Genomic DNA, 14,031 nt, shown 5'->3' with positions numbered 1-14,031 from the left:
AATTGAAGACAAAAAATAGAAAAGAACAATTCAAGATTTTCCTTGGAGGAAAAAAAATTCTATTCTAGATGGTGATATCTATTAGGTAATAGCAAGAGTATCAACAATTCAACCATTTTCACCATTAAATTCAAAACCCATTGATAGGCAGCAGGTACTCACATATACAAAAAATAATGCGATAGACAAAAAGGATAGCACAAGTCCATGCATTACACAGGTCACTGCTAGGAGATGAATGTATACAAAATAGTAACTAATATTATTTGTAATTTGTTCCACCAAATAGTGGCAGCTTTAGCCCTGGTCTTGTACTTTTTCCTCATTAATAGAAACAAATGAATATCCTATTCGGACTTGAAAACTTATTTCAACATCTTCTTGAAACTTTCATCTCTTTTTGTAAAGTCATTTGATATGCTTTTGAGGTTCACACCTCCTAGTGGCATGGAAAAGTTGCATTGCTTATTATAAGTATCACACCAGAATCTGTATAGTTTTAGGACTTGGGAATCCAGCATTTGTTCAACACTAAGTTGTTTGTTTGGAAAAGCCCATGCAACCAATCCATCCCCTATTGACATTTAGTTAAGTTTGGGTTTCCCAGGATGAGGATGCAAAGTAGATTTGAAATAAGACCAGTTAATGGTTTGCTATTTGGTTTGTACTGTTGGATTTCAGTGTGCAATAATTTAATACAGCTTACCTTAGTTTGTAGCCTGTTTTTAGCTACTCTATTCTCTCAATGAACTAGTCTTTTTCTTGCTCATTGTAGCTGATTCAAGTCATCTAAGTCTCTGGCTGACTCCAAATCCACTCTGAGTTTCTATTTCCAACTCAATGTCCAGCCTTAGCTTCTGCGCATTTTTCTCTACTAGATATCTATCTGTGATGAATGAACTAAGACCTGTCTGACCACCTTTATTATTGGATTGTAAATGTTTATGGGATGTAAATCTAGGTAGTTGACAATTATAAATTTAGAGCTGTCTTGAATAAGTTTTGTAATGTAGTAGCTAGTTTTCTTTTCCTTCCTTTCTTTTGCTTATTTGGTCCAAATTATCATTGAATTGTTTAACTAGAAATAAATGGATGTGCCCATGTCATGAAGCCTGAATATACTTAAATCTATATATTTTCCTTTGAAGAAAAATTTTGTTATGTTCATAGTTCTGTTTTTTTTCATTTATTGGATGGAATGGGCAGAAAAGCAGGAATTCCAGTAGGATACAAGGGATGCCAATTTCACAGGGTGATCAAGGATTTTATGATACAAGCCGGAGACTTTGTTAAGGTTGGTCCTCCTACTCTGATATATGATTTTCCCTCCTTTTCCCTGATTTTCATCTAGGCTTGCCTGGTTATGGGCTTATCAAATTGCGGGCTTATCAAATTGCTCAACTGGTTTTTTTTTTGTGTATAATTATCTTTGTGAATTTTTTAATTTGAATTATCTAGTAAGTATCAACTGGCCAGTCCTCTCACGGAATGTTTAAACCTTAATTTGAAAGTATTTGAAAACAAAATTTTCCTTGCATGTCATTGGCTCCATAACAGTGGTGGGGAGAGTAATTTATCAAAAAAAAAAAAAAACAGTGGTGGGGAGTGTAAATCCATTGAAGTAATATGATTGGCTCCATGTGTTTTGTTTATTCAAGTTAATTTTATGTTAAGAAGAGCAATTCAAAGTATACAAATTTGTTTTCGTCTATGCCTTACAAATGCATTTGTACACCATGCATCTGGATCAATCTCATTTCAACAAGATGAAATGTACATGTATTCTGGATGTCTAGTGTAAGATAGATATGTAAGGCAGGCCAATCTTCATTCGGGTGGTAAGGTGGTTTTTAGGGATAAAGATGGGATTATATTAGACATTTTCTTGGGTCCTATTGGCCTAGGAGATTCCATTAGAGCTGAATATCTTGTCGTACTTTGTGGGCCCAAATAACAAAAGAGTTAAATTTGGGAAGGTTGGTTATTGAAGAGTACTCTCAACTGGTGGTATATGAAGGAAGGTGAAATCCATCACATGGCTGGCTGAACCATGCTAGATGGTTGGGCGAAACTTCAAAAATTTCTTTCAGCCTTCTGGGAATCTCATTTCCTAGTTTCAGAAAACTGCATTTTTCTAGGATTGTTCTTGCACTAAAATTTGATCAGATTTGAAACCAAAAGGAGGGAGATGTATACCTGATACGGATTCCACAGATGTAGCTCTCAAAGTGGTAGTTCACACCCAAATTGAATCCCAAAATCAGCTTCCGCTGAAGATGGCACAACTTGGAATGAAGCCGGTTCAGCAACACAGTTTTCAGCAAAACTGCAATTCAACTGTATGGATCGAACAAGGGAGGTGAGCACGGTTTTTCTCTGCAATTTTCTTGCAAAATTCAGAGACGGAACTGATCAAGATCAGTCCCAAGACTTGGAGGTCGAACTAGGGTTTTTGGGCGGCAAGGGCAAAGAGAGTGAACTGAAAGCAGAGTTATCTAGAGCAGTTCAATCTCCTCTTCTCTTAATCCTTAAGGAATGCCTCTCCTAATCGAATGGGTGCTCTAGACCCAGATCCAGACCCATATTCGCCCATGTCACATGATTGCTTAAGCTGTCATGTGACATCTTGATTAATCTTATTAATCATGGGCTTTAGGCCCATTAATTAAGTGGCTCACGTCCCAAGAGAGTTGTTGGCCCATTTAGATTCAGTTTGTATGGCGTGGGACCCCAACAATGACCTCACATAAGCCTACATGGGTTCAGCCCAGCCTTTGTGAAAAGGCCAAACCGAATTCACTGCCAAATGTAGTCAACCCCTGAGTCCATCACTATGGGCTCAAATTGGGCCCAACATTTACAATTATTTGATCCCTGAGTCTAGCCATCCTATGAAGGCCCAAGGGTAATCAACTTAAGTAAGATATAGCCCATCAAGTAAACAACCCTTAATGGTCTCTTACACTCAATTTCTCAACCCACAATGATCAAGCATTGCCGAACAGGGAAGGACTTCTCCCCTGACTGCAAGGTGCAGTGTTGCACTCTCTACTCGGATGGGTCCCGGGAATTAAAACCTTTTTGCAAACATTTTTCTTGAAACATTATATATATATTATCATATAAATATATTTTGCAAAACAAATCTCCAACACGATTGAAATCGACTACCGACAGTTTTGGTTTCCATCAAAGAGAGTGTAGTCCCGATCATTCACTTTGTCTGACAAAGGTGCTGTTCCTATCACTATGATCACCTACTAAAGTGAATTCTCAGACTGTCCCAACATACCCAGGTTTTGACCCACAAAGGATCTCACTGATTGGAATATCAAAGACAACCCGATCCGACACTTAGTGTAATACCATAATCAAGTCTAGGGTTATGTGTAACTTTTCAGTTTTGTCCATAAGTCTCCAAGGTCCAGGGCATAACTGGAAAATAGTTCGGGTTTAATGCTTCCAACAAACACACTGCGTGTGCTTCGGGTCTAACCCTAGCAGCTGATACAAGCTGCCCCAACTTCTTTGGCAGTACATCAGTGTCGGCCTTGGCAGGATAAACTCCCTGAGTCTATCCAACGACTGAGAACATTCTAAACTAACACGAGTCTCATAAGTGTCCAGTTTAAGGGGTAATTACACAAAAACACACCAATGATAACATGGAACAATTATGTACTTTTATTCATTTACAATAAATGTATCTGTACATCAATCTGATTGGAGCTAAGTGTTACGGTTCAAAGCAGGCTTAGCCTTGCCTACGCTTGGCAGGCTTACGTTAGGGACATGCCCGTCATTTTCGCCTGTAAGATTTTTGGGAGAACTGATGTCATCTTCAGGCAGACCACCAAAAGCTTAACGTACTCTTTGAGGAGGGGTGGTCGACCTCCTTGGGTGCCTAACCTTGGCACTCCTAGACCTTCATCCCCTTGCGGGGCGGCCCTGGTTAACGGCTAGCATGGCTACCAGGGTTCCTCATGGGCGCACACTTGCTCCTGGGGACAGTGTTGGACCGGCACTGCGCTACCGATACTCAAGGGAGGCTTGGCACGTGGGCCTGGCTCAAGCATGTCCCTTCACCTCGCCAGCCCTTTGCCCAAGCTGATTGAACTATCCCGTTGCCCCTAGCGCACGGGTGTGTTCCGGCCCAAGCGGTTGCCTATCATCATGGCACACAGGTGCCTGTCATCATCGGCATACAGGAGACCCTACACATCGGTGCCAAGTCACCTCATCGGCGCATGGTCGCCTTCCATTATGGTTGTCCCCCCTTTAGCACGTAAGCGGCGCCTCCCATGGACCGGTCTGAGCCAGGAGAGTGCCCCGGCCATTGGACTTGAGGTCATGATCCAGTGCTACTGACGTTGGTGGAGCCATCCCATCGGGCAACTCCTAGCCTCTAAGTGCACAAAGGCTTGTCCTGGCCTGCCTTGGCCAGGACGCCGCACGGGTTTCTTCCGCTGTAGAATTATCCCCGTGACAGTTGGTATCAGAGCAAGTTGGCCAGTTGCAACCGCAGTTGGTTTTTAGCAGATTAGCCCAGAGCCAGTTGAAGCGGTCATTTCGACAAGCAGCATTTTGTGGGGTGCGGTCCCTAGTCACCTCCACCCAGGATCGAGCAGATTTCAAATCAGGCCTGGCAAGAGGCCATTTCATAGTTTGTGTCCCCATTCCAATGACACTAAAACAGCTTCCCTTGCGGTTGCAGACGCTTTGGTTGTTGTCCTCATGCGGTGGCAGACACGTGAGCCTTGATAGGAATGTGGGCACACTGCCCGAGCAGATTGTTTATTAGGCCTATCAAGAGGCCATTCAATGTTCGCGTTCCCATTCCAATGACCCTAAAACAGCTTCCCTTGCGGGTGCAGACGCATTGGTTGTTGTCCTCATGCGGGGGCAGACGCGTGGGCCTTGTTAGGAATGTGGTTACGCTAGCCGTTGGAGCATGGCGGCCCTACACCGGCAAAGTATCAGGTGGACATGCTCAGTTTTCAGGTTGAACACTTGCAGCAGCAGAAGCTTATCACAAGGCGAGTGCATGTTCGGCAACTCATGGGTAAAAGTTGCCACACTCGCGTTTGAAGCGGTCATGTCTCCTTGAGGCAGCAGCAGTGGGGCCCCCTCGGAGTGAAGATGTAGCCCGAGTCGGCGAGGCGAAGCGTAGTTTCGAGGGCCCAGAGAGCATAAGCCATGTCTAGGTTTGAGTAACCCGCACAGGGCGAGGTGAAGACCGCAGGCCAGCATGGTGAAAGGGTACACCCAACATCCATCGCCGACAGCAGGAGTAGACCTATCAACGTGTTCGGTAGCATCACTGAGAAGCTACCAAGAAGACGGTTGAGCCTTGAGGTAAGATGATACATGGGGCGGACCTCCGCGAAGTACCACACACATTTCTTCGAGGGCCCTTCTTTCTCAATTCAACGGCACAGCCATTGTGCGGTTTGAGTAACCTCGACACTGGGGGTGAAGTCCAGGCAGGCCGGCATGGTGAAATGGTTCTGTCCCCATAAATGGACACCAATATAGGCAAGACCCGGGCTAGCCAGACGAGCCCTGGAACTGGCAAGGAAGTGGATGGCACGGGACACAGACGCCCATTCACGAGGAAGACCCATTGTCGAGGACGACAATGGATTGAGTGGGGGAGCCTGTTACGGTTCAAAGTAGGCTTAGCCTCGCCTACGCTTGGCAGGCTTACGTTAGGGACATGCCCGTCATTTTCGCCTGTAAGATTTTTGGGAGAACTGATGTCATCTTCAGGCACGTACTCTTTGAGGAGGGGTGGTCGACCTCCTTGGGTGCCTAACCTTGGCACTCCTAGACCTTCATCCCCTTGCGGGGCGGCCCTGGTTAATGGCTAGCATGGCTACCAGGGTTCCTCATGGGCGCACACTTGCTCCTGGGGACAGTGTTGGACCGACACTGCGCTACCGATACTCAAGGGAGGCTTGGCACGCGGGCCTGGCTCAAGCATGTCCCTTCACCTCGCCAGCCCTTTGCCCAAGCTGATTGAGCTATCCCGTTGCCCCTAGCGCACGGGTGTGTTCCGGCCCAAGCGGTTGCCTATCATCATGGCACACAGGTGCCTGTCATCATCGGCATACAGGAGACCCTACACATCGGTGCCAAGTCACCTCATCGGCGCATGGTCGCCTTCCATTATGGTTGTCCCCCCTTTAGCACGTAAGCGGCGCCTCCCATGGACCGGTCTGAGCCAGGAGAGTGCCCCGGCCATTGGACTTGAGGTTATGATCCAGTGCTACTGACGTTGGTGGAGCCATCCCATCGGGCAACTCCTAGCCTCTAAGTGCACAAAGGCTTGTCCTGGCCTGCCTTGGCCAGGACGCCGCACGGGTTTCTTCCACTGTAGAATTATCCCCGTGACATAAGGGCATACACTGTGTAACAACCCCCACTTGCACTTAGGTCCATTCTGGTACAAGCCTCAATCCCATACTGTCCACGTGTTTACAAACACTTTCTGTGTCAATGGCTTAGTCAACGGGTCTGCCACATTCTCCGTTGATGCTGCCTTCTGAATATGGATGTCCCCTCTACTAACAATCTCCCGTAGTATGTGATACTTCTTCTTGATGTGCTTGGACTTCGAGTGGGCTCTTGGCTCCTTATTATTAGCATTGATTCTAGTGTTGTCGCACAACAGTGGAATGGGTGATGTGTTGGATGGAACAACTCCTAATTCATGGATGAACTTCATCCAAACTGCTTCATTGGTAGCTTCACTTGTGGCAATGTACTCGGTCTCGATCGTGGAATCTGCTGTGGACACTTGTTTGTTGCTTTTCCAACTAATTGCATAGGACCCCATCGTGAAGATGTGACCAGATGTAAACTTTCTATCATCTGGGTTTGATTGGAAGTCGACATCAGTATACCCGACCATCTGTAGTGACTACCATCGAAGACAAGACAATATTCTTTAGTCCTTCGAAGGTATTTGAGTATGTTTTTCACAGTGGTCCAATGCTCCTACCCTGGGTTTGATTGGTATCTACTTACCACACTCATAGCCTGAGCAATGTCTGGCCGAGTGCACAACATGGCGTACATGATGCTCCCTACGACAGAGGCATAGGAAACCTCTCTCATGTCCTCAATCTCCTCAAGGGTCTTAGATGACATACCCTTGGAAGACAAAAGAGAAGAGAGAACAAGAGAAAGTGATGTTCTAGTCTGGTTCACCCTCTTCTTTTATGTCTTTATGGAGCACTCTCCTAATCAAATTATGAGATTATCCAAACCTAATTTGGATATGAACTTAGATAAGCCTTATCCTCCTAAGAGGATGGGTGCTCCATACCCATTTCCAAACCTAGATTTTGACCCAGAGCACATGGAAACTTAAAGTTGTAATGTGACAGCATACTTAATCTTTTTAATTATGGGCCTTAGGCCCATTTCCTTCAAAGACTCATGACCCAAGATGTTGTATGGCCAAATTAGGTCTGATTTGTAATGTGTGGGACTCCACAATGACCTCACACAAGTTCACATGGGTTCAACCCAACCTCTATGAAAAGGCTTAGCCAAATTTACTGCTAAACACAATGAACCCTTGAGCACATCACTACGGGTTCAATATGGGCCCAACATTTACAACTAAATGATCATTGAATTCAATCATCCTATGGAGACCCAAGGATAATGGACTTAAGTAAGATAATGCCCATCAGGTAATCAGCCCTGTAATGGTCTCTTACACTTATCCTTTTGGCCCATAATGATCACAACACTACCCAACAGGGAAGGACCTCTCCCCTGGCTACAAAGTACAGTGCCACACTCTGGATGAATCTAGAGAATTAAAACCTTTTGCAAACATTTTTCATATATATATATATATATATATATATATATATATATATATATACAGGGAAGGACCTCTCCCCTGGCTGTAAAGTAAAGTGCCACATTCTCTGCTTGGATGAATCCAGAGAATTAAAACCTTTTGCAAACATTTTTCATAAAACATTAATATATATACATATAAATATATTTATATGTATATATATATTTTACAAAACCAAATCTCAAACATAGTTGAAATACACTGTCGTCAGTTCAGGTTTCCATCAGAGAGAGTATAAGCCCTATCATTCACTTTGTCTGACAAAGGGGCCAATCCTATCACTATGATCACTCACTCAAGTGAATTCTTAGATTGTTCCAACATACCTAGGTTTTGACCCTTAATGGATCTCATTGATTGACATATCAAAGACAACCCAATCCAACACCTAGTGCAGTAACATAATCAAGTGTAGGGGTTATGTGTAATTTTTCAGTTTTGCTCATCAATCTCCAAGGTTTAGGGCATAATTGGAAAATGGTTCGAGTTTAGTGTTTCATCCAAGCACGCCCTACATGTGCTTTGGGTCTAACCCTAGTAGCCGAGACAAACTACAAATTCTTTGGTAACACATCAGTGTCAACCTTGTCAGCCTTAGAATGGGTGATATGGTGGGATTTCAAATTCCAAGATGATTTTTTTTTTCATCCATATTTAATTAGGCAACCTCACTTACGGCAATGTGCTTGCCCTCAGTTGTGGACTATTTTCTTATTGCATAGGGTCCCAAAGTATCAATTAGACAAGGTTCATTGCCATTTTAGGTTAAACCTTTCTAATTGGTAAGTGCAGACCTATCATATCGGAAGCCCCAAGGTACCGTGGAAGAGTTTTCCATTTTAGGATGGGCCCCTCCCACTAGTCTATGATGCTTTTATCATCTCATGAATTAATCCCACTGACTGTCTCAGTGAAATGGATAGCCCAATTTTATGGTGCATCTCCACCCACCAATTCAGCCTGTTTTCATGCTAATGACGGAAGGCCTTTAGAGATATCATCTTATGATATTCTCTATGTCATTGCACTTATATTAATCATGGGGGAACGTGTATATCAATCCCTAGCTCAGATTTAGGTCATACGTAGTGGCTCCCATTGATTTTCATAAAGTCATATTCAAATGGGCCGTTAATGGGATAGGGTTTCCGCGTGATTCCTCTTGGGGAGGGGGGCCCATTAGAAAAGGAGATCATGCAATTATCCATGTCCATCATGGCAATGATGTGCATTCAACCATGATGTTCATGGAGAGCCACACAATTGAATACATGGGCCAAAAACTTATGGCCCATAAACGAATCACATCTATTCAGCACATCATACACGTATATAATTGATTCATATCAATTCAAAACTTGTAAAACCCATATACATTCATATTAATACATGATCAACCCATCAATGAACCAAATTATCCAATAATTTTATTTTGCCATATGGACTAAACTACAAAAAACAGTTCGGCTCATATAGCAGTCCATGCTGAAATGGGGTAGTCTTGCTTTAATCTAACATAAAACGGTTTTTCAAGTATGGGCCGAATTGGCAATACCTCCTAAGGTTGGTAGTTTTTGTTGGGAAGCCTATTTGGAAAGAATCAACACCGGCGATCTACTCCAAAAGAAGAAGCCCAATACTTGCTTGTCACCTCAATGGTGTGTTCTGTGTAAAGTGGATGGGGAGACTGGTTTTCACCTACAGGTGTCTTGCCATTTTGCGAGGTCAATGTGGGATTGGGCTTTCTCCCTATTTGGATGTAGCTGGAATCCCCCATCTGACTTGCAGGGCCTTTTTTCACCTTTTTTCAGGTGGTGGATAAAAGGGGGAAGGACAATGTGGAGGGGACTAAGGACTGCAGTATGTTGGACACTTTGGGAAGAAAGAAACTCCAGGATATTCTCAGAAGCTCAGAGAGGAGCAACAGATCTGAAGGCTATCATACATATTAGGGCGGTACAGTGGCTGAAATCTTTGGAACTATTCACAGATTACACTGTGGATGACACGTTGAGGAAGTGGGGTGAAATTGCTAATTGCACACAGACCAAGTCAATAATGAATGTTGCATGGACCCCTCCACCTAGTGGATTCTTGAAATTAAACTTTGATAAGTGTAGTAGGGGAAATCTGGGACAATCGGGGATTGGGAGTGTTTTTAGGGATGAAAATGGGGTCATTTCTGCCATGTTCTTGGGCCCAATTGGAGTGGGTGACTCCCTTAGAGCTGAGATCTTTGCAGTTATGGAAGGAGTCCAGAGAGCAAAGGAATTAAAATCAAGAAACTCTTAATTGAAGGGGATTCAGAGGTGGTGATAAGGTGGCTGATTAAAGAGCACAATGGTTTATGGAAGTACAATAATGAGAAGAGGAAATTCAAGTGGTTGGTGTGAGAGATGGAAGTTAAGACATGTTGGGTTAAAAGATCGGAAAATTCCCTGTGTAGATTCTTCTTCAAACCGTCAATCTCATTTAGGTCATTTCCTGTGACAACAATATCATCAACATAAACAATTAGGATTGACACCAAGGATCTGCTCCGCTTCACAAACAAGGTATGGTCAGATTGAGTCTGAGTGTAGCCAAAAGCAACCAAGGCCTTCCTGAACCTGTCAAACCATGCTCTGGGAGACTACTTTAAACCATAAAGTGACTTCTTAAGTCTGCATACCTTCCCCTTTTCAGCATCACTATAGAAACCAACAGGAAGATCCATATACACTTCCTCTTGCAAATCTCCATTTAGAAAAGCATCTTTCACATCAAATTGAAATAGGGGCCAAGAGTATGTGGCAGCAAGAGAAAGAAGCATCCGAACAGAAGTCATCTTTTCACCTGGTGCAAAGGTCTCCAAATAATCAATGTCATAGGTCTGTATGTACCCTTTTGCAATAAGTCTGGCCTTATACCTTTCTATACTTCCATCCGCCTTTTATTTGACTGTGTAAACCCATCTGCATCCAACAGTCTCCTTGCCCTCTGGTAGATTCACAATCTCCCATGTCTGATTCTTAATTAAGGCTTCCATCTCTTCCTGCATAGTTGTCTTCTACTCAGGTTTTGAGAGAGCCTCACTGACACCCTTGGGTATAGACACTGAGTCGAGAGAGGAAAGGAAAGCACGGTAGGAAGGAGAAAGTCCATTGTAGGATAGATACTGTGAAATACAATGAGCAATACACTTTCTTTTCCCTTTTCTGAGAGCAATAGGAAGGTCAAAGTTATTTGTAATGGGATTAGTAGAATCAATGGGAACCAAAACAGTAGAGAGATCAAGAGGAATACCTGAATCCGTGTCAGCAGAATTTGGAATCTCCAAGGAACCGACAGGAAGTGATGTAAGTTCTTCTGCAGTGGAATCAACCTCCCTGTGAAGTCTTTGTCATGAGTAACACTGAGAAGCAGGACGAAAAGAAGGTGATAAGGTAGGTGACATAAGAAGATCAGACACAGGAGTGGACACAGGAACTGGAACTGGAAGAGGATTAGACTGTTCACTCACTTCCCCAATACACTCCCCCTGAGAAGGATTTTTCGAAAAGAAGGATGTGGACTCAAAAAAGGTGACATCCATAGTAACATACCGACTCCTAGAAACTGGATCATAGCAGTAGTACCCTTTCTGATTTTCTGCATATCCAAGCAAGGCACACTTCTTTGACTTCGGATCAAGCTTCGAGCGGTGAGGACTAAGAATATGCACAAAGAAAACACACCCAAACACCCTGAGAGGAATATGGAACATCTCCCCCTCAGGAAAAAAGAGACTAAATGATGTGCTGAATCCAAGTATACGGGAGGGCACCCTATTAATCAAAAAGACTGTTGTGAGAACTGCATCACCCCAAAACCGAACTGGAACAATAGCTATGATCATCATGCTTCTTGCAATCTCAACAATGTGTCTATTCTTCCTCTCTGCAACACCATACTGCTGTGGACTGTAGGAGCAACTGCTCTGATGGACAACACCATATTCTAACATATACGAAGCAAGGTGCTTTTCAAAATATTCCCTGGCATTGTCTGATCTGAACACCTTAATTCGTATCCCAAATTGTGTTAGCGTCATCTAATGAAATTGTCGAACCAAGGATGGTACCTCATCTCAATATCTCATCAAATAAATCCAAGAATATCGAGAAAAATCATCCACAAATAAGAGAAAATATCGATAGCCACCCATAGAAGGAACATAATATGGTCCCCACACATTAGAATGAATAACATCAAAAGGAGATGAACATCTTTTATTACTAGCTTTAAAGGAATGTCTACAATGTTTTCCAAGTTGACAACCTTCACACTCCAGACTGGACAAATTAACAAACTCAAAAAGCTTTGGAAATAAGAAACTCAAAGAAGAAAAAGACAAATGACCCAAACGATTATGTCAAAGCATAATCTGACTCACTATCCCTACTGACATGATGATCCTGATGATGAGGAAGCACATCCAGGAGGTAGATTCCATTCACTTTACGACCACTCCCAATTGTCCTCTTTGAATCCAGATCCTGCAAGACACAATGATTGGGAGAAAAAATTACTGAGCAATTCAGGTTCTTAGTCAAACTACTAACAGATAACAGGTTAGTACTTAATCTGGGAACATGAAGGACAGAGGGAAGGGAAATGGAATCATTAATCTTGACAGACCCCTTCCTAGCAATGGGAACATGAGATCCATCAGCTGTAGAGACTTTGTCTCTACCAGAACAGAGCTGGTAAGAAGAAAAAATAGTGGAACTATGGGCCATGTGATCTGAGGCTCTAAAATCTATAATCCAAGGAGGTCCCTCCTTACCTGTAGTAGAAACATAATTTGCAGTGACATGTGAACTACCTGTGTGAGCAAAGGAAGTAGAGTGTGCTCCACCAGAACTACTGGTACCTACCCGTCCACCTGTTACTGAATTAGGACTGACTGTACCCTACTGATTCAAGAACTGCCCATAAGTCTCAAGTTCGGCCCTCACTACAGCAGCTGCAACAGACTCCAGATGAGTTGTAGGAGGGGTCAGTATGTCACCAGTGACTGCCATGTGAGCATTTCCCTTCTTGTTTTCGAGTCTATTTGGCACAAGATGTGAATGAAGTTTCCAACAAGTATCTCTTATGTGTTTAGGCTTCTTACAGTAGTCACAAATCAAATCCTTTTTGTCTTCCTTCCTGATTTCACTGCCACCTTGGTCTCCAACTTGTTTAGGTTTCACAGTGCTAACCATGGCTGATTGATCAAAACCAGAATTTTTCATCATCACATTTCTCCTGCTCTCTTCCCCTGATACAAAGGCATATGGCTGGGATAGAGTAACATTGTCCCTGGAAAGAATTTGTCCTGCAATACAATACTCGGGATTAAGGCTAGCAAGAAATTCAAAAACCCTATACTTCTCTAGGAGCTTCTGGTAGGCAGCTGCATCCTTAGTGATTTACCAAACAACTGTCTCCAGATGGTCAATCTCCTGCCATAGGGTTTGAAGGGCTGAAAAGTAAACAGCAATAGGTCTATCTCCCTGCCTTGTAGCAATAATATGATTCCTCAACTGATAGGTCCTAGCAACATTCTCACTCTGTGAATAGGTTTCTGCAACCCCATCCCATATTTCCTTAGTTGTATTTGCCCACAAAAAAATCTTACTTATATGGGGCAGCATCGAATTACACAGCCAAGCCATCACCATATAATTTTCCTGTACCCACTAGGAGATGTTAGTTTCGGGTTTCACTTCCTCACCAGTGATATACCCTAACTTCCCGCGAGCATAAATGGCCATATTTGCAGATTGTGACCATTCTAAGTAATTTGAACCATCCAACTTAACTGTAGTAATGGTCTCAGCCCCGAAAAGGTCTCCGACACCTCCCACAGGTCTCATTTCACTCCTAGGTTTGTTTTCAACTCCGTTACCCTCCATAATTCTCAAAGAGAGGTTAGATGGTTACTGTAAAACGAAAAAATATCAAATAAATCATTTCTGGTACAACCGACACCCTTTTGGTGCCCTAGATGATCTTCCCACAAAAGATTCCTATTTTGCGGGATGGGAGAAAAGAGAGAAGAGGCAGCCGCTCTCTCCAAAGACCTCCAAAACAGGCAAGACTTGAACCGCCCCCTTCAGAAAACTCCAAGGAACCCTAAAAAATTA

General features: G+C 43.2%; 1 protein-coding gene across 1 annotated transcript in view; it reads left to right on the top strand.

Moving 5' to 3' along the window:
- Positions 1–14,031, top strand: part of LOC148871711 (Cyclophilin-like peptidyl-prolyl cis-trans isomerase family protein) — a 58,920-nt gene that overhangs the window by 17,210 nt on the left and 27,679 nt on the right. Inside the window, exon 3 of the mRNA XM_088969249.1 lies at positions 1,207–1,294. Within this exon, the coding sequence (XP_088825375.1) occupies positions 1,207–1,294 (88 nt within the window). The remainder of the gene's footprint in view (positions 1–1,206; positions 1,295–14,031) is intronic.

The sequence above is a fragment of the Nelumbo lutea genome, chromosome 2, assembly GCF_056320005.1.
Source record: "Nelumbo lutea isolate HS-2025 chromosome 2, American lotus-T2T, whole genome shotgun sequence".
Taxonomy (NCBI): Eukaryota; Viridiplantae; Streptophyta; class Magnoliopsida; order Proteales; family Nelumbonaceae; genus Nelumbo; species Nelumbo lutea.
The sequence above is the reverse complement of the archived record's forward strand: the minus strand, read 5'-3'. Positions and strand labels throughout refer to the sequence as shown.